Genomic DNA, 22,892 nt, shown 5'->3' on the forward strand with positions numbered 1-22,892 from the left:
TCAAAGAACTAAAGGAAAATATTGTCAGAATGAGTGAATATAAAGGCATCTCAGCAGAGAAATAGAAACTATAAAAGAATTTAATTTAGTTTGGACTAACCACATTTTAATAGTTACCTGTGTCTAGTGGCTGCTGTTGGAATTGAATAGCACAGTGTTAGATCGAAGAGAAAGGGGAATGGACAAGTTGCCCTGTATCCAGGTTGTTTCCCAAGCTATCTTATACATAGTGTTTATTTATTTTTTATTTTTTTAAAAAATGTACTTATTTATTTTTGGCTGCGTTGGGTCTTTGTTGCTGCGTGCGGGCTTTCTCTAGTTGTGGCGAGTGGGGGCTACTCTTTGTTGCGTTGTGCGGGCTTCTCATTGCCGTGGCTTCTCCTGTTGCTGAGCATGGGCTCTAGGCGTGTGGGCTTCAGTAGTTGTGGCACACGGGCTCAGTAGTTGTGGCTTACGGGCTCTAGAGTGCCAACTCAGTAGTTGCGGCGCATGGGCTTAGTTGCTCCACTGCATGTGGGATCTTCCTGGACCAGGGCCCAAACCTGTGTCCCTTGCATTGGCAAGCGGATGCTTAACCACTGCACCACCAGGAAAGTCCTACATGGTGTTTAAATTAACCTTTCTAAAACATTTGCCAGCTCAGAAGACCTGAAGAAGCTACCTACTATGTGGTAAAACAAGTTAATTTGTCCATTCTTTCATTCATTCATTCAGCTATTTACTCAATAAACATTTACTAAATGCCAGACCCTAGTCAAAGAGTTGGAGATATCCACAAGAACAAAATCCAGTCCCTTTCCTCAGGGAGCTCACAGGCTAATTGACATGATAGCCATATTAGCAAACAGGTTCATTATCATTTGATAAATGAGAGTAGGTAAGATACTACCAGCATACAGAAGACATGGTGGATAAGGAACAAGTGGGATTAGTGGGAGTCAAGGAAGGGTATCGTGTATCAGAGTTCTTCATTGCAAACAACAAAAACTGACTCTGGCTAACACAGGAAGAAAGGAGCCACTGAGGACTTTTTAAGCAGAGCTGTGGCATGGGCATCTTCAGGTTTTAAGCAGACCACGCTGGCATAATAGTTTGGATAATAGGTTAGAGGGGATAATGCTGAAGGCAGGGAGAGAGGTAATAGACTAGTAATTGTCTGAATGAGAGACATTGAGGGGCTGAACCAAGGCAATGGCTGTGGGAACGGAAAGGGTAGTTTCAGGAGTTCAAACTCATTCTAAAATTGAGAACTGTCACTGTCCCAACCCCTCCTTTTCCAGTGCACTCAACTCACTCCCACCCTCTTCAGATAAACAGCGTAACTCACTGTGAACTAGACATGCCATTTCTGCTCCTTCTTCCTCGAATGCCTTTGCCCCTCTGCTCATTTTCTCAGAGCTCTCCCTTCCCATTTAAGATGCAGCTCATGACCACCTACTGCTCAAGCCTTCGGTAGTCTCTTAACACCCTAACTCTCTATAAGGTTGCTGTCATTGTTTTGATGGCTAACTTGTCACAATAGGTTAAAGAGCCTATTGTGTTATTATATCACTGTCATACCTCCCTGCATTCTACTGTAAGCTACTAGAGGCTAGTGATGCTGTCTCAGTCAGGTCCTAGAATGGGTCCAGCACAGAGTACCCAGTACACGTTCCTGATGATGCTGGCCCCTGGCTCTGTGCGACACATTAGGGTCCTGTTGTGGCTGATAGCTTCCATCACCAAATTCCTGCTCGGTACAGTCTGAGGAATGTTTATCTCCCATAAGCACATCTCTTGGGTCACTGTCTGCTCGTAGACTTTCACCAACTTCCCATTTCCCACTGAACTCTTCTCCTCAGCTGTTAAGGTCCATCAGTCCATTCTCCCCACATTTCCCCAGTAGATACCTCAGCAGTCATCAGACTGACCTCTTTACTGGTCCAAAAACAAGTCCCATGAAGGTCTGATTCTTAATTGTCACTTAGACTAACCCCTGTCCCAAGGATGTCCTTACTCTTCCCTTCCAGTGTTTCAGAACCAAGGATGTCCTTCAAATCCAAAAACCTGCTTAGTCCCTTATGGTTCCAGCCCTTGCAGATCTATGACCATACTGTCACGGCATTTCTGGTGTGTCTTCCAGCAAGCAGTTGTTCCCAGATTTGTTGTGTTTGCTGTCCTGAGCATCTTCATCTCCACAGCTAGATTGCAAGCTGCTTGATCGCTCAGTATCCCAAGGGTGCCAGATACGTTTCTGGACACCTAGGGCTCCTGAATGCATATTAGAAGATTGGCATAAGGCAGAACTATTTCTCGGACTCCCATCTTATCAGTCAACTGCATTCTCCACCCGCCACCCCCACCCCCGCCCCATTTTAGCGTGTAAGGGAAGCCGAGGAAGAAGCTTCTCTCTGGAATGGCAGCCCAGAGACTTTAGTGAGATTTTTAGTGTCTCTTGGTCAGCACTGCTACTGATAGTGAGTCACTGCTCGCTTGTGGTGATTCTAAGCCTCACTTTATGATTCATGTTCTAAAAACGGGGTGAGGTTTTTCCAGAGAAACCAATTCCGTTGTGAACGTAGCCTCACAATGATCAGGTTCCTCTGAGGGCTTCCAGCTGCTCGCCCAGCACTCTTCAGGGTCAGGCATCTCAGGGTTCACTGGATATAGCTGTTTCATGGCAAATACCTAGAATCCGTTTCACAGGGTTATGATAGGCGGTTCCCCATGATAAATTTGTTCCCCCAGCCTTTCTTGAGACTTTTCATGGTCTGTAACCAGCCATGTCTGGATCTGGGATGGGCAAGTTGAGGAAGGGTAGATAAATCTTGGGGGCTCTTCTTTTGTTCATACGTCTGAGTAGTAGTCTTGGTTCCTCAGCCAGAAAGCGCTTGCATCTATAAAGAGGAAGTTGAGTGTGTGACTCTGTTTAGCATCTGGGAGAACTGCTCTAAAAAGCACTGAAAAGGGAAATCACTAAAATCAGAATGTGTAAGTGACAGAAACAGGGTGGTTTTGTGCAATTTATGTTCTGGTCCCAAGACTTCGACTGGCAAACAGTGTACCTTTGTGTGAGTCATTTACCTACGGTAGCGATGACCATAGTTGACATTTATAAAGAGCTTGGATTGGGGCCTGGCATTCAGTAAGCCCTCTGTAAGCTCACCTGCTATGATCATCGTCATTGTTACATAGGGTTTTTCAGTCCCAGTACTAAGCACTTGGTGTATGTTATCTTATTTAATCCTTAAAATTATGACATGAGTTTTGCTGCAGAAGGGTGAGCTGAGGCTTAAAGACCGTACAGTACTCAAATCCAGACAGTGGAACTCCTGAGCCCATTTCAATCTCTGTTGTTACTATGCCTGATTTCCTTAGGCCTCAGTTTTTTTGTTTTTTTTTTCCATCTGTAAAACTTGAGAGCTGGACTACTGGCCTTTAAAATCTTGGAGCTCTAAAATTTCTAGATATTTTCTCCATTATTTTCACCCTTCTCCTTCTCTCCTTCCCCTTCCCCTCATCCACCCACACTCATCCGTGAATTTCGCTGGATTCATCATCATGGGATGGGCAGGATGTTTTCCCCATTGAGCTATGATGCTGCAAATGTCAGCACGTGGACTTGTAGTATTGTGGCTTTGTGGTGGTTGTTGGAACTGGTTTGCATGCTGCTGTTGTTGGGAGAGGGGGAATCTGACTCTTCAATTTTACTGTCTTTTCTTGGCCTGCAGCCATTGCCACATTGAGTGATGCTAACATTTGACGGGCTTGAGAAAGGCTTAATGGGAGAAGCCCACTGGAATCAGCTCTTTGGGTCCGTGGGCCCTGCCTGGTTCTCTGGTGAGATCTGGTTTGGAGCACTCACTCTCCAGGCTTTTAGCACATGTCTGGTCCTGTGATTGGTAAGGATCTTAGGAGAGGAACTTGGAAGAGAGGTTTCTGAACTTTCCATTCTGCGCACAGCTTGGATTCCCTGGCAGATTTCCAGTGAGCAGTTTCACTGATCATTTCATTATGGTTCCATTGTCATTAATGTCTGTAAAGTACTTTAGTTGGTGGTAGTCTATATATATTCTCTAGTATTTTTCTTCGTGGCTATGACCCAAAGATTAGAGTGTTTCGGCATCAGAAGACCTGGGCTCAAGTGTTGCATCTGTTACTTCCTAGCTTGGTGCAGGTGTGTACCTTCTTGTTATGACCTCTGCTTGATCATTTTTTTGGTGGTCTCTTACTATGGAATAAAAAGAGTCCATTTGTCACTATCCTAGGATGTGTGAATTCTTCCACTTAGAAACTTGGGAGAAACATCTTAGAATCTTAGGGCACCAAACAAAGGCTTTGAAACAGCAAAAGTGTTGGATAAGTCACTTAACTCCTCTCAGCCCAGATTTCTTCCTCTGTGAAAGAATTATAATAATTCTTACCCAACTACAATGGCTATTCAGTCAAAGTATGGTATGAAAATAGGTTTCTGAAAATTATAGATTCTGTGGGAAACATTACTTGTTTTTAGGAAGTATCATGCAACAAAACTAATTGTTTTAATTACCAAAACAAAAGCTATTAAATGTTTCTATTCTCTTTATCATTAGCATAGATTATTTACTGCAGATAATAACCTGTAGTAAAATTTCAATGTTTTCTTTTTATTGTGCACCAGCTAGAAGGCTATAAGTTAAATTATTCTAGACTAAAGTGAATATTGTGAGTATTCAGTTAATACGAACTGATGCTGTTCAAGGTGGATAGTAGCTCTTATGTGGAAACATTAATTCAGATTTTACTAATTCATTATAAGATCAAGAGTTAGGTGCCAGTTGTAAAAAGACATTAATTGTACAAGCAATATTATGAGTCTATTAAGATCCTTACATGGAACATAATTGCAATGTGAGTAAAGGCTAGACTTTTACATACTAATTCAAACTGTCCTAGAGTGAAAATGTGTTTCTTTAACTCACATTTTCCACTAAAGTAAATATGCCCTACCCCCTTACTCCAAATGAATAAGATGACTCCTTTTCTGTTTTTCTTGATTGGTAAATCATGCTTGGAGATACCATCTGGAGATGGTTGGGTTTCTGCCAAAGATTTAAATCAGGCTTGCAAAGAGCTACCTGCCTAAGGCAAAAAACCACACTGATTTAATAGGAAAGAACATGCTTTTATTTTGCCATCTGGTAAAGGAAAGTGAAAGCACTTTGAAAAATTTTAATATTTGTTCTACAATGATGGCCTTATAGATAAAAGTATTTCCAAAATATAGTAACTGGGAAAATTGGAGAATCTAATTGCTAAAATCTGTGTGATTATTTATGTCTGATTTGAAGGCACATACAGAGATCTTGATGCTAAAAGCAGATATTTCTGTAAGAGAAGTGAAGGCAAGACAGGGATAGAGAAAGCTAAATAGGTTGGAAACGACTCAGACCTCCTTGTGGGCAGTGTTGAAAGCTCAAGACTTGAGTGGATTGGTTATAATGTGATGGTTATCCCTTTTACTTTTTATTTTTTAAACAGATTTCCACTTGGCAGATTAACCAAAGGCAAGAGAGGCTAATCTGTCTACGTTCTGAGTGCCACTCTCCGCGAGACCCCCCATAACAGACCCCAGGCCCAAGTCCACTGTGCTACCAGACCCCCACCCCACCCCACCCCAGGCATTGCTCTGGGGTCTGCCTGAGGCCAGCAGTGTGAAGATGACCAGCACCTTCCTAGCATGACGACCTTGGACCATGTGATCGCTACCCACCAGTCGGAGTGGGTCTCTTTCAATGAGGAGCCGCTCTTTCCTGTCCCTTCTGAGGGTAAGGAGAACTTCCATCGCCTAAGTGAAAAGATTAACAAAGAACCACACCTGCTTGTTATGGCTTCTATTTCATCATTCTTTTGCCAGTTTGTCACTTTCTTCAGGTCCAGATTCTTCCACTTAGAAGCCTGGAGGAAACATCTTAGAACCTAGGGCCCCAAACAAGGACCAGGAAACACCAAAAGTATTGGCTGCTTTCTTCCAATGAACATTAACTTCCTATTTCCAAAGTACTTTATGCTCAGTCTTTTCGGTTATTATTCCCAACAGCAATTCGGATGGTCTCGGTTTTTAAAGCATAATTGTCAAGAGTGACAGGAGCTGGAGCCAGATCCCTTGGGCTCAAATCCTGGCTCCATTATGGATGAGTGATGTGTCCTTGGGTGGATAATTGATTTAACCTCCCTGGGTGGTGGTTCATCTGTGCAGTAGGGGTAATCACAGTACCTACCTCAGGGTGCTTGTGAGGATTAAATGAATTAACATGTAAAGTACTTACAGCAGTGACTGGCACATGGAAAGGGCTCATAATTGTCACCCGTGATCATGATGAAGGTGGCTAGATTGACTTCTGGGGAACTGTGCTCAGGGATGAAGGTCAAGGTGGGATGCGGGAGCTATTTACAGAACCACCTCAGCTGCTTCTGTTCCACGGCCGCTGCTACTGCCACCTGAAATCGTCCCAGCTTCGTTTACAGCACCTGGAAAGTGCGAGTTTACAGGTGTGCTGTCCAATACGGTAGCCATGTGGCTGTCGAGTCTTTGAAATGTGGCTCGTCTGAATTGAGATGCGCTATAAATGTGAAATACCCACACTGAATTTCGAGGACCTAGTAAAAGTTAAATGTGTTATTAACAGCTTTTTATCAATTACATGTTGATGTTACACATTTTCAACACGCTGAGATGAAATACGTATTATTAAAAGTAGTTCTGCCTGTTTCTTTTTAGTTTTAAAATGTGGCTACTAGAAAATTTAAAATTCATATATGGCCCACCTTTAACTTTTTTAGGACAGCGCTTATCTAAATAATTACATTCAGGTAGACCTGTTTGTTTGGCTAGTGATGGGAGAAAGGAGTTTCACATCAGTACTTTTATTTTTTAAACATTTTCCTACAGTAAAATTGACCATTTTTGGTCTACAGTTGATGGATTTTAACACACATAGATTTGTGTAATCACCACCACAATTGGGATCTAGTTCTGTTATTTAAAAACAAATTTTTGAAGGCTATTAAATGTTCCAGGACCAATGCAGTGATACAAAAGCTAGAGGAAGGGCCTCTGTGCCATATTTAGCTGGTCATTAGTGCAGGGTTTGCACATGGTGGCCCGCAGATGTGTGTTGTTTGGACTGCGCAGAGTTTGAATTTGAATGTTTTTAGTCCAGACAGAAGCTCTCCTGTTGAGCCACAGTCTCCACCATTCCCCATTGCCTTTCGCTTTTCTAATTCGACCTAGTTCTATCTGTTGCTCGGCCTCTGTAGGAATTTTGTTTGTGACCCCTAAGCACTGGAGTAGATGGTAGGATAAGAATAGTGAACAAGACTCCCAGTCTCAGCCTGCATGGAGACTGCTATGGACATCCTAGGGTATAGTTTTTATACATTTTAAGGTAAACACTCTTTAAGCATAGAGGCAGGTGGGCATGGCTGTTTGTCTGCCCTCACACCCTGTAATGGTGAGTCCTTTGATCACTGCTTGCCTGTCCTTTGTTTTTCCTCCACAAGACAGTTCTGAAGAGTGGCCTTCCTCGCATGATGTGATGGTAGTTTCTGGTATCTGTTTCAGGAGGCACTGAAGAGCACCTCCCAGGACCATCGTCTTCCTCAGACCAGTCCGAGATCTCTTCTGGGGAGAACCGTGTGGTGGATGGAGGCTCTCAGGACCTTTCCCCCTCAGAGCACGATGACTCTTCTGAAAAGATGGGCCTCATCTCTGAAGCGGCCTCCCCTCCCCTGAGCCCTGAGCAGCCTCCACCTGACCTGGCTTCAGCCATCAGCAGCTGGGTTCAGTTTGAAGATGACACGCCCTGGGCCAGCACATTACCACCTCATAAAGAAGCAGGTGGGACAGGTAGGACAGGTGGGGGGCTGTGCTCACCAGGGACGCTTTTTCGTGAGAGGTCTGCAGGGCTGCCAGCACTCTGTTTTGTCTGCTCCAGAGCCCTGAAGCACTGGAGGGAGCAGACAGAGATCTCATCTGGCTTAATTCTGTGACACGTTTTTATTAACATAAGCATGTGGAAGGATTTATGTGTTCTGGGCCATTTCCAGCCTTTTACCCTTGCCCTGGCTGTTAATTTCTCTTTGGAAGTATGCATATTTATTCATCTATTATGGACTAGAATTCTATTTACTTAGCACCTAAATTGTAAGCTCCTGTGAGTAAAATGAATGTTTCTCAAAGTGTGGACCACCAACCATCTCTAATAGAGTCACCAGTTATACATAGATGTTCTTGTGTCCCAGACCTTTAGAATCCAAATCTTCAGGGGTGGGAACTGTCATTAATGGTCAGTCTCTTACTTTGTGGCATTTAAATGGCCAGAAGCTGCACTGGGAAGCTGAGTGAAGCCAAGGGAATGATTAGTTCCTAGCCTGGTGACCTGGCTACTTATTTTATTGTGCACTGAAGCATACCAAGGGTGATTGGGATAACCTTTGGGACTGTATTAGTTTTCTATTTGCTGCTGTAACAAATTACTACAAACTTAGTGGCTTAACCAACACAACTTTATTATCTTACAATTCTGTAGTTCAGAAGTCCGGCATGGGTGTCACTGAGCTAAAATCAAGGTGTTGGTGGGTCTGCATTCCTTTCAGGAGGCTCTAGGGGAGAATCTGTGTCTTTGCCCTTTCTAGCTTCTAGAGGCTGCCCACATTTCTTGGCATGTGGCCTCTTCCTCAGTCTCCAAAGCCAGCAATGTTGCATCTCTCTGTGCCTTTCTTCTATAGGCAAATCTTCCCCTGCCTGACTTCTGCTTTCTTCTTCTGTTTTTTTTTTTTTTTTTTAAATCTGTATTGGAGTATAACTGCTTCACAAGACTGCACTAGCCTCTGTCGCACAACAAAGTGAATCAGCCACATGCACACACATACATCCCCATATCCCCTCCCTCTTGAGCCTCCCTCCCACCCGCCCTATCCCATCCCTCTAGGTCGTCGCAAAGCACGGAGCTGATCTCCCTGTGCTATGCTGCTGCTTGCCACTAGCTATCTATTTTACATTTGGTAGAGTATATATGTCCATGCTACTCTCACTTCACCCCAGCTTCCCCCTCCCCCACTGTGTCCTCAAGTCCATTCTCTATGTCTACATCTTTATTCCTGCCCTGCCTGCCACTAGGTTCATCAGTACCATTTTTTTTTATTCCATATATATGCGTTAACATACGGTATTTGTTTTTCTCTTTCTGACTTACTTCACTCTGTATGACAGACTCTAGGTCCATCCACCTCACTACAGATAACTCAATTTCATTTCGTTTTATGGCTGAGTAATATTCCATTGTATATACAGGCCACATCTTTACCAATTCATCTGTTGATGGACATTTAGGTTGGTTCCATGACCTAGCTATTGTAAATAGTGCTGCAGTGAACATTGTGGTACATGTCTCTTTTTGAATTATGGTTTTCTGAGGGTATATGCCCAGTAGTGGGATTGCTGGGTCATATGGTAGTTCTATTTTTAGTTTTTTAAGGAACCTCCATACTGTTCTCCATAGTGGTTGTATCAATTTACATTCCCACCAGCAGTGCAAGAGGGTTCCCTTTTCTCCATACCCTCTCCAGCATTTATGGTTTGTAGATTTTTTGATAATGGCCATTCTGACTGCTGACTGGTGTGAGGTGATACCTCATTGTAGTTTTTTTTTTTTTTTTTTGCGGTACGCGGGCCTCTCACTGCTGTGGGCTCTCCCGTTGCGGAGCACAGGCTCCGGACGCGCAGGCTCAGCGGCCATGGCTCACGGGCCCAGCCGCTCCGCGGCATGTGGGATCCTCTCGGACCGGGGCACGAACCCGTGTCCCCTGCATCGGCAGGCGGACTCTCAACCACTGCGCCACCAGGGAAGCCCCTCATTGTAGTTTTGATTTGCATTTCTCTGATAATTAGTGATGTTGAGCATCTTTTCACGTGCCTCTTGACCATCTGTATGTCTTCTTTGGTGAAATGTCTATTTCCTCTTCTGTTTTTAAGGACCCTTGTGATTACACTGGGCCCACAAGGATAATCCAGGATAATTTCCCCATCTCAGGGTTTTTAACTGAATCACATCTGCAAAGTCTCTTTTGCCATGTAAAAGGACATATTCACAGGTTCTGGGGATTAGGATGTGGACATCTTTGTAGGGGAGCATTATTTTGTCTACCACGGAGACCTCTTAGCAAAGCCAGGTTGATGTTTTTCTGTTGGTGGGTTAAATGTTTTGCTAGCTTTGATGTTTAAAAACAATTCCTTTGCTTTTCAAACGTGTTTTCAACATCAATAAAAATAATTTTAAGAAAATATAAGGCATAATTCTACTGTATAACAAACATTTCCATTTTTACATAACAATTTGCACATTGATACACTTTTTCACATTTAAGCATCAGATTTCTCATGAATTGTTGGTGAGAAAGCCATGACACTCAAAGCAGCATGGATGAAATGACAGGTCCCGACAGGCTTCCCAGTCTGGCTGGAGGGAGGACGTAACCTTTACTGAACACCTAACACAGTAAGACAGTGGGCTGGCTAATTAAGCATTTGTGCATTTGAGGGAAAGTTACTGAACACAGGGCAATGAATCAGTACAGAAGTATGCTTGTTTTCAGTAAGTTACATTCATTAAATATTTATTCTCTCAGACACTGTGCTCAGTGCTTTACGTCATCTCATGAACTCTCTACAACGATCATATGAGGAAGGTATATTTAATATTATATTCATATTACACATGAGAAGACTGAGACAGATAGTGGTTTGGGAATTTGCCCACAGTTGTATGCTAGGAAGTGGCAGGAGAGAGCTTTACTACCAGGCAGACTGGCCCCAGGATCTTTGAACAGCCTAGGGATGCTGTGTGTGTGGTATGTGTGCCTTAATCTTCCCGTTATTGCTATAGTTTCCTCTGCTTCCTCATTCCCCGGAGGCAGGGGAGGCCAGGAATGGGTTGCCCTTAAATGGGCCTGCTTTCAGATCACTGATTATATTCAAGGCATTCAGATTCTTTTACTTATTGTTCATACCTTACCTTTAGTTTCAAAGATCTCCTAATTGCTTAGAACTGTTTATATGACAGATGGATCAATTTGCTTTAATTCTTCACCACTTATTTTTGCAAAACTAACTTTGGAGTTAGTCATAATTATGTTGCCCCCATCTGACTGAGGATTTTAGCTTGTTATTGATAATGGTTTTGAACTTTAATGGTTTTAACCTTTAAGTCATTAAAACCTTATCCTTTAAGGCAGTAGTTTTCAAAGTGTGGTCTATAGATCTCTGGAGTTTCCCAAGACCCTCTCAAGGGGTGTGTGGGACCAAAAGTATTTTCATAATAATTCTAAGATTTTTTTGGTCTTTTTTTTACTGTATTGGCATTTGCATTAATGGTGTAAAAGTAATGGCAAGTAAAACTTATGGCCACTGTGTACACATAGTAAAAAAAAAAAAGTCAATTTCACATAATATCCTTCATGAAGTAGTAAAGATTATTAATTTTATTAAATCTGGATTCTTTTTTTTAAAATAAATTTATTTATTTCTTTTTGGCTGCGTTGGGTCTTTGTTGCTGCATGCAGGCTTTCTCTAGTTGTGGCGAGCCGGGGCTACTCTTCATTGTGGTGCGCGGGCTTCTCATTGCGGTGGCTTCTCTTGTTGCAGAGCATGCGGGGCTTCGGTAGTTGTGGCTCACAGGCTCTAGAGAGCAGGCTCAGTAGTTGTGGTGCACGGGCTTAGTTGCTCCGCAGCACGTGGGATCCTTCCGGACCAGGGCTCAAACCCGTGTCCCCTGGATTGGCAGGTGGATTCTTAACCACTCTGCCACCAGGGAAGCCCTAAATCTGGATTCTTAAGTACATCTTTTTAATATTTTCTGTGACAAATTGGGAAATATGCATAAAACACTTGTGTTCCATACCAAGATATAATGGTTGTCTTGAAGAAAAATGGCTGTCTTGAAAAAAACTGGGTTTGAAAAATATTTTAATTTAAAAATTAAATTTAAAAATCAAAATTACTTAAAGATTATTTGAGAAAGTCAAAACAATGCAAAAAAAACCCTTGATGAACAAAATATCAGCATTTTAAAGACAAAATTCAACCAATACCTTCATGACTGCCGCCCTGCACCCTAATCCTAGCCCTGGTTCCAGTAAAACTCTATGTACAAAAATAGGTAGCTAGCCTGTGGACCACAGTTTGCTGATTGTATATTTTTTAAATATTGTATTTAAAATGTTATTTGATTACTAAGTTTTTTGGTACCCTTTTAAATTTTGCGCCCAAGGTGAGTGCCTCACTTGCCTCGCCCTAGTGCCAGCCTTGCACTGCACTAAGGATATGGGATTCATTGATATCACTAGAGAACAAATCAAGAAATGACAACTTCCAAATGTGTGAAAGCATAATTGTGGCCTGAAAACTGCCCAAACGTTCATTACTAGTTCCATCTGTTTCCACGTATGAACATTTAACTCAGCTCTGTGGAGATGGAGCCCTCTGCTGCAGGAAGAGCCTGTTGGCTGGTTTCCCAGCAGACGTGAGGCCCAACGTGTAGGGTCAGCCCCACCTCAGCAAGTGTTTCTAACTCAGGGACCCAAGAATCATAGAGGACTCTGCAGAGCATCAGGGCGGTAAAGAAAATGGTAATAAATCCAAGGCTTCTATCTCAACTCTCCTGCTGATACCCAACTGCCCATCAAGGAACCCCCCCAAATAAAGGACCGCCGGGTACATCCCTCTTACCCAAACTAGCCTCACCAACTAGGCCAGCTCCCTCATGGGTTTCCTCACACAGACTGTGTTTAACAATAAGGAAGAGTGAGTGGTTGGTAGAGCTAAGGCCAGGTGGTAAGCAGGAGAAACTAGGCTTCAGGTCACTCAACACAGAAAATGCAGGCAGTTCCATCCTGGAGGCTGTTGAGCAGCTCAGATTTTAAAAATTTGAATCCAAAAGATTTGGATACCTGTGCTGTGTCAATGATATCACATACGTTAACTGCAGGCATTACACCAAACTAGCGCAGTGTGGACAGCAAGTATCTTCATGGTGATAGAGACAGCCTGAGGCTTCTTGCAGTCACCGCTCCCTGCTCTATTCTTTGGATAATGCTAAGTTTTCCTGGTGTGGCAGGCCGAATAATGGCCCCCAAAGACATCAGGTCCTATGGCCCCCGGAACCTGTAAACATTATCTTATTTGTAGAAAGGATCTTTGCGGATTGATTATGTTAAGGATTTTGAGATAGGGAGATAATCCTGGATTATCTGGGTGTGTCCTAAATACAATCACATATGTAAGAGGGAGATAGAGGGAGAATTTGCCCACACAGAGAAGGCAATGAGAAGACAGAACAGAAAGGGATTTGAAGATGCTGGCCCTGAAGATTGGAGTCATGAGGCCACAGCCAAGGAATGCCAGCAGCCACCAGAAGCTGGAAGATGCAAGGAATGAATTCTCCCCTAGAGCTTCTGGAGGGAGCATTGCCCTGTTGACATCTTAATTTTGGCCCAGTGATTCTGATTTCAGACTTCTGGCTTCCAGAACTAGGAGAGAATAAACTTCTGTTGTTTAAAGCCACCGGCTTGTTGGTATAGCAGCCACAGTTAATATATCACGTCTCCAAAATCTTAAAATGGAACCAGACTGAGAATGAGTCACTCTGGGCTAGTGGAGCATCTCTAATAGTGCAGGCCATTTACCAAGCAGATGTTCTGTGCTAGCCACTATGCGTCATCTCCAAAGTTTGCAGCCCTTTACAAACTTTTTAAAGTTTACACCACCATGCATGCAGGTGGTGAAGTTCAGCCAGAACAAAGGTTCCATGGAAACTGATTTTCGGCTTCAGCCGTCTTCCCAGTCACATAAGTATCACCCAAACAAACGGACTCTCTCCTATAACGGAGTTACAGTTTCTCAGTTTATTCCCATTTTCCTCACGTTTGTCCTATTTGCTTCTAGCAAATGCCTAGCACCCTCTGGTCAAATGTCTTTGTGTCAGGAGAAAGGGAAAAATGTGTATCTTGGACTCATCCCATGCAGCCTCTCTATGAGTTCCTTTTATGAGAAAATCATCGTGGCCTCAGAGAAATAGGTGGGAAGACGACAAAGGAAGACTGATTAGTGACATTCCTAGTCTGGATTCCTGGAAGCAAAAAGTGGAGCCTTACTCAGCCAGCTTTTTTCATACCTTAACATCCTGGCTTGCAAAGAGAAGTTGGGAAAGAAATGATCACACACACAGGAGTGCCTAGGTAGAGAAATGTTATCTGGGATACTCCTTTCCCCTCCCCCAGTCCCCATTCCTCCACTCCTCCACAGTTTTCTTGACAGAAGAAAAGCAAAACAAAACAAAACACCAAAAAACCCCACAAAATAATTTATCTTTTAAGTTGTGCCACCTAAGAATAAAGTCAAGGGGGCATTGGATTTCAGCCTGGAAGGGGAATGTGCAATTTGCCTTCATTAAAATGCAGGAGGCTGTAGGCATGGGGAGTAAGGGACAAAGAGACTGTCATTAGTGTTAAATCTCTTGTTTTTGTGGCATTAAATGCCAGAAGGTGCACAGGGAACTTAGAGAAGCCAGGAGTAGCTAGTCCCCACCCTGGTGACCTGGCTACTTTTTATTGTTCACTGACACATACCCAGGGTGACTGGATAGCCAGGAGTAACAGCTAGAGGGGAAAACAACTCCAGAGATGCTTAAATCCATCAAGGGAACAACTTTCTTTTGGACTTCAACTAGGGCAGGGTTTGAAGTGAATAAGTGCCCTCATGGTTGGTCTGGGAAAAAAGGAGCTACCTGATCTCCCTCAGAAAAATATGAATAAAATCAATTGAGTGACAGAGCCTTTCTATAACTACATATATAGGAAAGAGAGCTGCCACCAGTTCTTTGGACCTGAGGATACTAGGAATGAGAGAGCATATAAAATCATGCCTTTTGATTCTTTTGTAAAAATTGTTTCTTCCATTAAGACCCCTGAAATTTGGTGAAGGCCAAATGTGGAATTCACATATCTGACTTAACAGGACCACTTTGGCTCAGGCTGTGTTGATAAATATCCTCTTTTGAAAGATTTTTATTAGACTCTTAACTGTCAAACACTTAAACTTTGGACTTAAATTAGCACAAGAATACTGTTCACATCTCCAGTTTGAAGATGCTGTGTGAACGATCTGGGTTACATGGTGAAAAATGTCAAAAAACTTAACTGAAAACTTGTTTGCCAAACTCTGAACTAAGTGCACAGATATTCTGTTAAACCGTGAGCAGAACCAAAGTTTTTTGTTTCTTTTTTTTTTTTTAAACCTTATGGTGGATCTGTTCAAATCAAAATTGAATCTTTATATTGTTCTCTTAAAGAAATATTTTTGAGAACGAACCTAAACCCAAGTGTGTTTTATTCACATTGGGTCCTTTAGCAATAGTGTTTCTGAGGTTGCCTCGTTGCACAAAGCTTTCCTAACTTAGTATTTTGTCTGCTCTGACTTTAAAATTCTACCGTGCACCAGGAAGAATGTAGTAGTTAGCTTCCCTGTCACCTAAATTCTTTACAAAGATTATCTCAGACCCAAGGCTGATTTCACAGATGTGCATTTTACAAGTGTATGGGTGTGCTTAGAATATGTTTGCAAATGCATGCAAATTGACTGACAGAGCAAAGGTCATCCCCAAATTAAAACAAAACAAAAAAAAATTAAGGCACTATTATCAACATGAGGCTTCCTGTTCACTCGTCATGTTATGCGCTGACCTTCCAGGGACGTGGCAGTTTTGTGGCAAGGCCAAGGCTGAATTGGACCCATTATGCAGATACTGCAGGATATGCATAATTACAAACATAAAAAAAATTTGATTTCCGGAACATTTGTCCCACAGCCCAAGCAAAACACTAGTATTCGCTTGTCCTTCAAATGTCTTCCCTCACAACTTGGACTGAGGCCTTCCCATTGTGTCTGGGGAAGCTAATTATTTGGGACCAGAGAAAGAGCCACTTGTTTGGGGGAGGACCAGAGATGCCGTCAGCCATTTAAGAGGGAGGCAGGGGTGACAGCTGAGAGACTTAATGCTGACGAAGACTAGGCCATTGGTTAATTTCTGTTATGTTTTTCATTCTGGCTACTGGGGGCGGGTGGGTGAGTGGTGGATGGGGGTGGGATAAGATCCCAGCCATTTGGTGAATACAGAGACCAGACGCCCTGCATTTGACATGCATATATATTTCTCTCCTCAACAGAGGAGGTCTTATTTTCTTTTAATACCTTAAATTATTCTTCTCTGCCTTTAAATGTAATTAATGACCTTTCTGGAATCCATCTCAGACTATGATGCACTCAGGAATGAATTTAACAGAGCCCTTCTTCCTCAGGGGTCTGCCACCTCTCTGCCCCTCTCCACTGAGCTCCACTCTGCTCCAACTGTCACCTCTCCTGCTGTTCCCCAAAGTGCATTTCTGCTCTTACTGTCCCCTCAGCCTTTAAAGCTCTTCCCCTACATTTTCACTCAGAGCTCTGCTCAGCATCACCTCCGTTCACCAACTCCCTGCTTTTTCTTTTTTTTAGATAGATAGATAAATATTTTAAAAAAATAAAATAAAAATGAACTTGCATCCCTTCTGGGTGGGAAGTGTCCCTTTTTGATGGAACAGGGAGTTTCTCTGTGTTCTGGGTGAGACTGGGTGCTCTGGGAGCAGTGTTTTGGGGGGTCCCTCCTCAGACAACGTTCAGGGCCCAGCTGCCCTTGGGGAGGGGGTAGCTGAGCTATCGAAAACCCCCCACTCACCCCATTTTCAACTGGAGCTGTTCCAGCCATGCTTGTTTCACATGTTGGACGTCTTAAATGATTTCGTTTGAAGAAAGAAATATTTGGGGTTTAAAAAAAAGGGAGAGAGAGAGCTGGAAAGCCACTCACCTGAGGAAGAAGCACTAGGCTAGGAATCAGGAAGCCTGGTTTCTCTGCTTTTTCTGGCTTTATGTGTCTCTACAGCCCATGTCTCTACCTGAAATTAGGTTGTATGCTTATATGTTTACTGTCTCTCTTCCCCACTAGAGGAAAGGGACTTTGTCTCTCTCACTTACTCTTTATCCCAGAGTACGGTGCATGGACCTTAGTAGGCGCTCACTTTGATTTATTGGATTAATGAATGAAAAGGTGAAAGATGTACATGAAATCTAAAGCAGAAACATTATTGTTTATGTGGGCAGTGAGCGGCTAGTAGAACTTGAAGGATGGCTTCCTCAGTGAAGTGAATTTTTTTTTTTTTTAATAAGCAAACTATAACAGCCTCTTCTCCATCATGCCATTCTCTTATCAGCTGGTTGTTATCATCAGTTTTTGATTTTCCACTGTTATGCACATAGTGTATGTATAAACATACCACATACATACACGTAGATACACCCATACACAGACATACACATGTAACATGTACTCATACACATACATTTACATATATGCACACATAACATGTACACTTACATATATACACATACAACATATACGCCTAACATAACATATACGTATTTTATTAAAACTCCAGAATTCTCCTCTTCCAGAGAATATGCTAGCTCACCCAGGGAGCCGTGTGGCCTATCTCACCCTCACCCTCAGTGTGGGACACAAAACACAATAAGCTGCCCAAGCATGCATTAATTAACTGGTTCATTCATGCAAAGAATATTTAGGTGCTGGGAATGCAATTATGAGAAAGTTGGACACCGTCCCTGTTCTCCCCAAGCTGAAGTTAATCCAGCGGTCGGGCAATCTGTTACCCATGAAGCCTTCTGGCGTGAGCAGGCGCTCTTCTGAGCCAGTCCTGGGGCAGCTGCTTTGTATTGCCAGCTATGAAATAGCGTGAAAGACACAAATGAAGAGTCGAATTAGATCTATTTTGTATTCATGGATGGGCATGTTTACGGCATTGGAAAAATCACTTAGCCCTAGTGAGTAAACATCCAAGTATAAATAAAGGACATGACATCAAAATGTATATAAGTATTTGAAGTTTTAGTCTACCCAGGATTCCAAAGTATAAAAAGAGAGAACAGTATTTGCTGTATTGTTTCAGCTGACAACTTGTAAGTTTATTATTTATTCAATCAATGGCGCTTTGAGCCCCCACTATTTACCAGTCACTGTTCAAGGCACCGGGGATACAGTGGGATATTCCTGCCTCATGGAGCATCCATTCTGCTGGGGAAGCCACACCAGAAACACGATCACGAAGTAGATGCAATGTAAGTGTGTTAGATAATGTAAGTGGGAAGAAGAGAACAATGAGGCAAAGAAAGGGAATAGCGTGAGGGAGGATGTGAAATTTTACAGAAGGTCAGGGCATGACTCTCTGAGCAGTAACTTTTGAGCAAAGACTTGAGGGGAGTGAGGAGTGAGCCTTGCAGAAATCAGGGAAGGAGCCTTCTAGGAGGAACGAACAGCAAGTGACGGGACTCTGGGAAGGTGGCCGTGTTCGTGGGATGTGATTGGAGTGGAGTGAATTAGGGAGAAGTTCGAGAAGAAGATGAGACAGAGAAGTTGAGGGGTCTCAGACCACGTAGGTCCTTGAAAACACAATGAGGACATTCTCACCTTTACTGTGGGTGAGATGGGAAGCTGTGGGAGGGTGTTGAGCCAGAGGTGTGGTGTGATCCCACTAGGCTTGCACAGATAATTCTATTAAGACTGTGTGGCTGCTATGTTGAGAGCGGACTGAGAGGACAGAAAACCAGGGGACAGCCACTGTGATGATCCAGGAGAGGATGGTATCTTGGACCAGGGTGGTAGCTTGAAGATGGTGGGAAGTGATTGGATTCCAGGTATATTTTGAAGGTAGGACTAACAGAAGCTGGGATGGACCAAATGTAAGAAGAATCAAGGTTTCATTCTGAACATCTGAAAGGGTGAAGGAGCTGGTGTGGAAGGGATAGTAGGAACTTAGTTTCTGACTTGTAAAGTTAGAGATCTACGTCAAGATTTCAAGTAGATTTGGACATAAGTTTATGTCTGGAAGTAATAACGACCACTTAACCCTTTTTGAGTACTTCCTTTGTGCCAAGCATTTTTCCAAGTGCTCTGTCAGTATTAGCCTAATCCCTTTATGAGACGGGCACTGTTTTCAGCTCCATTTTACAGCTGAAAACACAGAAGAACAGATGTATTAAGTAACTTGTCCCAGGCTACAGGGCTGAATGTGAACCAGGCAGTCTGGATCCAGAGTCCTTGTGCACAACCTCATAGGAAAGGAGAGAAGGCAGATTTCTGTCTGTTTTTCACTTTATTCCTTGAGGGGTGGATGTGGCTCTGAAGCATCGTGATGATAGCAGCCTGCTGTTCCGCCGGCCAGGCTGTCGGAGGTCTGGTCCCTGGGAGAAGAGTCAGCTCCAGACCCAGTACTTTCTCTCACCGTTCAACTGATCTTGTGGCCTGAGGATAGTCAATTCAGAACCTAAGTAAAATGATTTATCCAGGATTTCTAAGCTGATAAATAAAGTGTATGAGACCAAATGAGAACAGTTTGTAGGATGTAGGGACTTTGCCTCTCCCAGCTGCATTATTCTTAGTTTCTCTTTCAAGGGAAACTTTGGAGTTTTATCTAAGAAATGTAAAGAGCTAATGTGAAAATACAAATAGTTAAAATAGCTTCCTTTCTTGAATAATTAGTCTTTTGATATGTGGTCTTAATAAGCTTTATTATCTACCAAATAAACACAAAGGAACATATTTAAAATGTGTATTAAATTAAAAGGACGACAGTACAACCCACCACCCAGTTTAATAAATAGAACACTGTCGTCACCCAGAAGCTGCATATTTCCCTGCTGATCATGACATCCTTTTTCCAGACATCCTCTTCCCTCCCTCCTCTGTCACCCACTTCCTGGTTTTGTGATAACTGCTTTACTTCTTTTTGAAAAAATATTTATTTATTTGGTTGCACCTGGTCTTAGTTGCAGCAAGCAGGCTCCTTAGTTGTGGCATGCAAACTCTTAGTTGCAGCATGCATGTGGGATCTAGTTCCCTCACCAGGGATTGAACTGGGGCTCCCTGTATTGGGAGTGAGGAATCTTAACCACTGTGCCACCAGGGAAGTCCCTGCTTTACTTTTCTTAACAGCTTTCCTACCTACATATGCATCGAGAATGACATAAGTGAATTCCCTGTTTTTGAACCTTATGTAAGTGGAGTAATACTGCATGTATTATTCTGTGGCTTGCTCCTTTTACACAACATTATTTGTGAGATTTTTCCATGTTATTACCTGTAGGTATAGTTCCTTTAGTGTTTATTGCAATGTATTCCTTCTTAGTAATATTCCACAATTCATTTACCCATTCTATGAGCGATGGATATTAAAGTTATTTCTACTTTTCCGCAATTAAGAACGTGCTTCTGGGCTTCCCTGGTGGCGCAGTGGTTGAGAGTCCACCTGCCGATGCAGGGGACACGGGTTCGTGCCCCGGTCCGGGAAGATCCCACATGCCGCGGAGCGGCTGGGCCCGTGAGCCATGGCTGCTGAGCCTGCGCGTCCAGAGCCTGTGCTCTGCAACTGGAGAGGCCACAACAGTGAGAGACCCGCGTACTGCAAAAAAAAAAAAACAAAAAACAAAAAAAACGAACATGCTTCTATGAGCATACTTTTTGTCTTTTCTATGAGCATTCCTATCCTGGTGAACAAGTGCAAGTGATTCTCTTGTATAAAAAAAAGTTGGAGGGGAATTGCTATGCTGCAGAGTGTGTTTATTTTCCACTTTCTCAGATAACTTTAACATCAACTCTTTTACTACAGTGGTTCCAGTTTACTCTTCTACCAGCCACATATGAAAGATGCTGCGGCTCCACTTCCCCGCCTGCACTGGGATAGTCACGTTGCACTATTTTTGTCACAGGGAGGCAGGGAGAGAGGGAAGGGGGAAGAGTAATGGTATCTCATGTGGTTTTAATCTGCATTTCCTAGATTACTAATGAGGTTGAGTTTCTTTTTTTTTCCTTTTCTTTACTTTTTTTTTCATTTAGATTTTTTCTTTCATAAAATGCCTAGTGGCATATTTTTTTGTTGAGGGTATTTTCCTTTTTCTTGCTGATTTCTAGGAGTTCCTTGTGGATATGATGTGTGGCAGATATTATCTCCTACCGTGTGGGTGGTCTTTTGACTCTTTGTGGTGCCTTTTAGTGAAAAGTTCTTAATTTTAATTATATGAAATTTGTTTATTTTTCTTGTATGCTTGGTACTTTCTTTGTCTTGGTAAAGGAAATCTTTCCCTACCCCAGAGTCATGACCATATTAAGCTATATGCCTTCTAAAATGCATCTTATGTAGCCTTTCACACTTGACAGTCAGTCCACTTAGAACTGATTTTTCTGTATGGTGTGAAGTAGGAGTCTAATTTCATTTTTTTCCATATAGTAGTATTTTCCCAATATTATTTCTGTTGTTTTATTTATTTTAATATATATTTACAAATATATTTATATTATTAAACATTTGATTTCATTCATATCTAAATAGTGTATTCTGCTTAATATGAGGAAAAAACCATGCTAGGATTGTGATTGAGAGGCAAAACTCTATAATCCAATTTAGGGAGAATTAACATCTTTACCTCATTAATTCTTTCAGTCCCTAAATATAGTATATCTCTCCATCTAATAAGGTCTTCCCTATGGTCTGTTAATACACTTTACAAATATCTCCTCTGGGGCCTTGCCTATCTTCTGTTAAATTTATTACTATATATGCTTCATATTTTTTGTTGTTGTTATAGATGCTCTCTTGTTTTCTTGCTGGTTAAAGACTTTTAAAACTTTTAATACTTTTGCTTTGCAAAAGACCCTGTTAAGAAAATAAGGAGGCACTCATGTATGCTGGTGGGAATGTAAAATGGTGCTGGTGGGAATGTAAAATGGTACAACTTTGGAAAACAGTTTGGTAGGTTCTTATAAAACTAAACATGCAATTACCATGTAACTCAGCAGTTGTACTCTTGGGCATTTATCCCAGTGAAATGGAAACTTATGTTCATACAAAAACCTGTACATGAATGTTCATAGACCTTTATTTATAATAGCCAAGAACTGGAAACAGCCCAGATGTCCTTTAGCAGGTGAATGGTGAAACTAACTGTGGTATATCCATACTATGGAATACTGCTCAGCAGTTAAAAGGAATGAAGTATTGATATGTTCAGCAACGTCAGTGAATGTCAAAGGCGTTATGCTGCGTGATAAAAGCCAATTGTAACAGGTTACGTACTGCATGATTCCATTTATAAAGCATTCTCGAAATGACAAAATTATAGAAATGAAAAACAAATTAGTGGTTGCCAGGGGTTTAGGAACAGGGCATGAGGGGAAGAGGTGGGATTGAATATAAAAGGGCAACAGGCAGGATCCTTGTGGTGGTGGAGCTGTTGTGTATCTTGACTGTAGTGTGGATACATAAACCTACACGTTGATAACATTACATAGAAATAAATACAACACAGACACGTACCATGTGTAAAACTGGGGAATAGGAATAAGACTGGTAATCTTATTTTCTCTTTGCTAGCTCTTAAGATCTTCTGTATGTCTTTGGTCTTGCTGTCGAAAACTCAGCCTCTGTGCACCAGTGCCGAATCGAATTTCGGAAACAGAGTTTGGGGTGAAGTAGAAAAGAATAGCTTTATTGCTTTTCCAGGCAAAGGGGGACACAGTGGGCTTGTGCCCCTCAAAAACTGTGTGTCCCAACCTGGGGGGATTTGGTGACGACTTACAGCAATGATTCAAGGGCAGGGCTGCTGATAAGGATCAGGGTGTGCGCAGGGCCTGCACCCCTTTAATCTGGTCTCAGGTGGTCTCTTGAAGAGTTTCTCTGGTTCCTTTAATTGGAAATGAAGAATGCTAAGTCTTCCATTT

The 22,892-nt window shown here is 42.3% G+C and overlaps 1 protein-coding gene across 5 annotated transcripts in view; it reads left to right on the forward strand.

Moving 5' to 3' along the window:
* Positions 1-22,892, forward strand: part of STON2 (stonin 2) — a 147,719-nt gene that overhangs the window by 28,832 nt on the left and 95,995 nt on the right. For 4 of the 5 annotated variants that reach the window (XR_004525009.2, XM_019919776.3, XM_019919782.3 and 1 more), the window contains exons 2-3: positions 5,500-5,786; positions 7,583-7,867. Coding sequence is in view for 4 of the 5 variants with exons in the window: in XM_019919776.3 (XP_019775335.2) it covers positions 5,699-5,786; positions 7,583-7,867 (373 nt within the window). In the remaining variant the exon portion in view is untranslated. The remainder of the gene's footprint in view (positions 1-5,499; positions 5,787-7,582; positions 7,868-22,892) is intronic. The other variant, XM_019919796.3, reaches the window with a different exon arrangement.

The sequence above is a fragment of the Tursiops truncatus genome, chromosome 2, assembly GCF_011762595.2.
Source record: "Tursiops truncatus isolate mTurTru1 chromosome 2, mTurTru1.mat.Y, whole genome shotgun sequence".
Classification (NCBI taxonomy): domain Eukaryota; kingdom Metazoa; phylum Chordata; class Mammalia; order Artiodactyla; family Delphinidae; genus Tursiops; species Tursiops truncatus.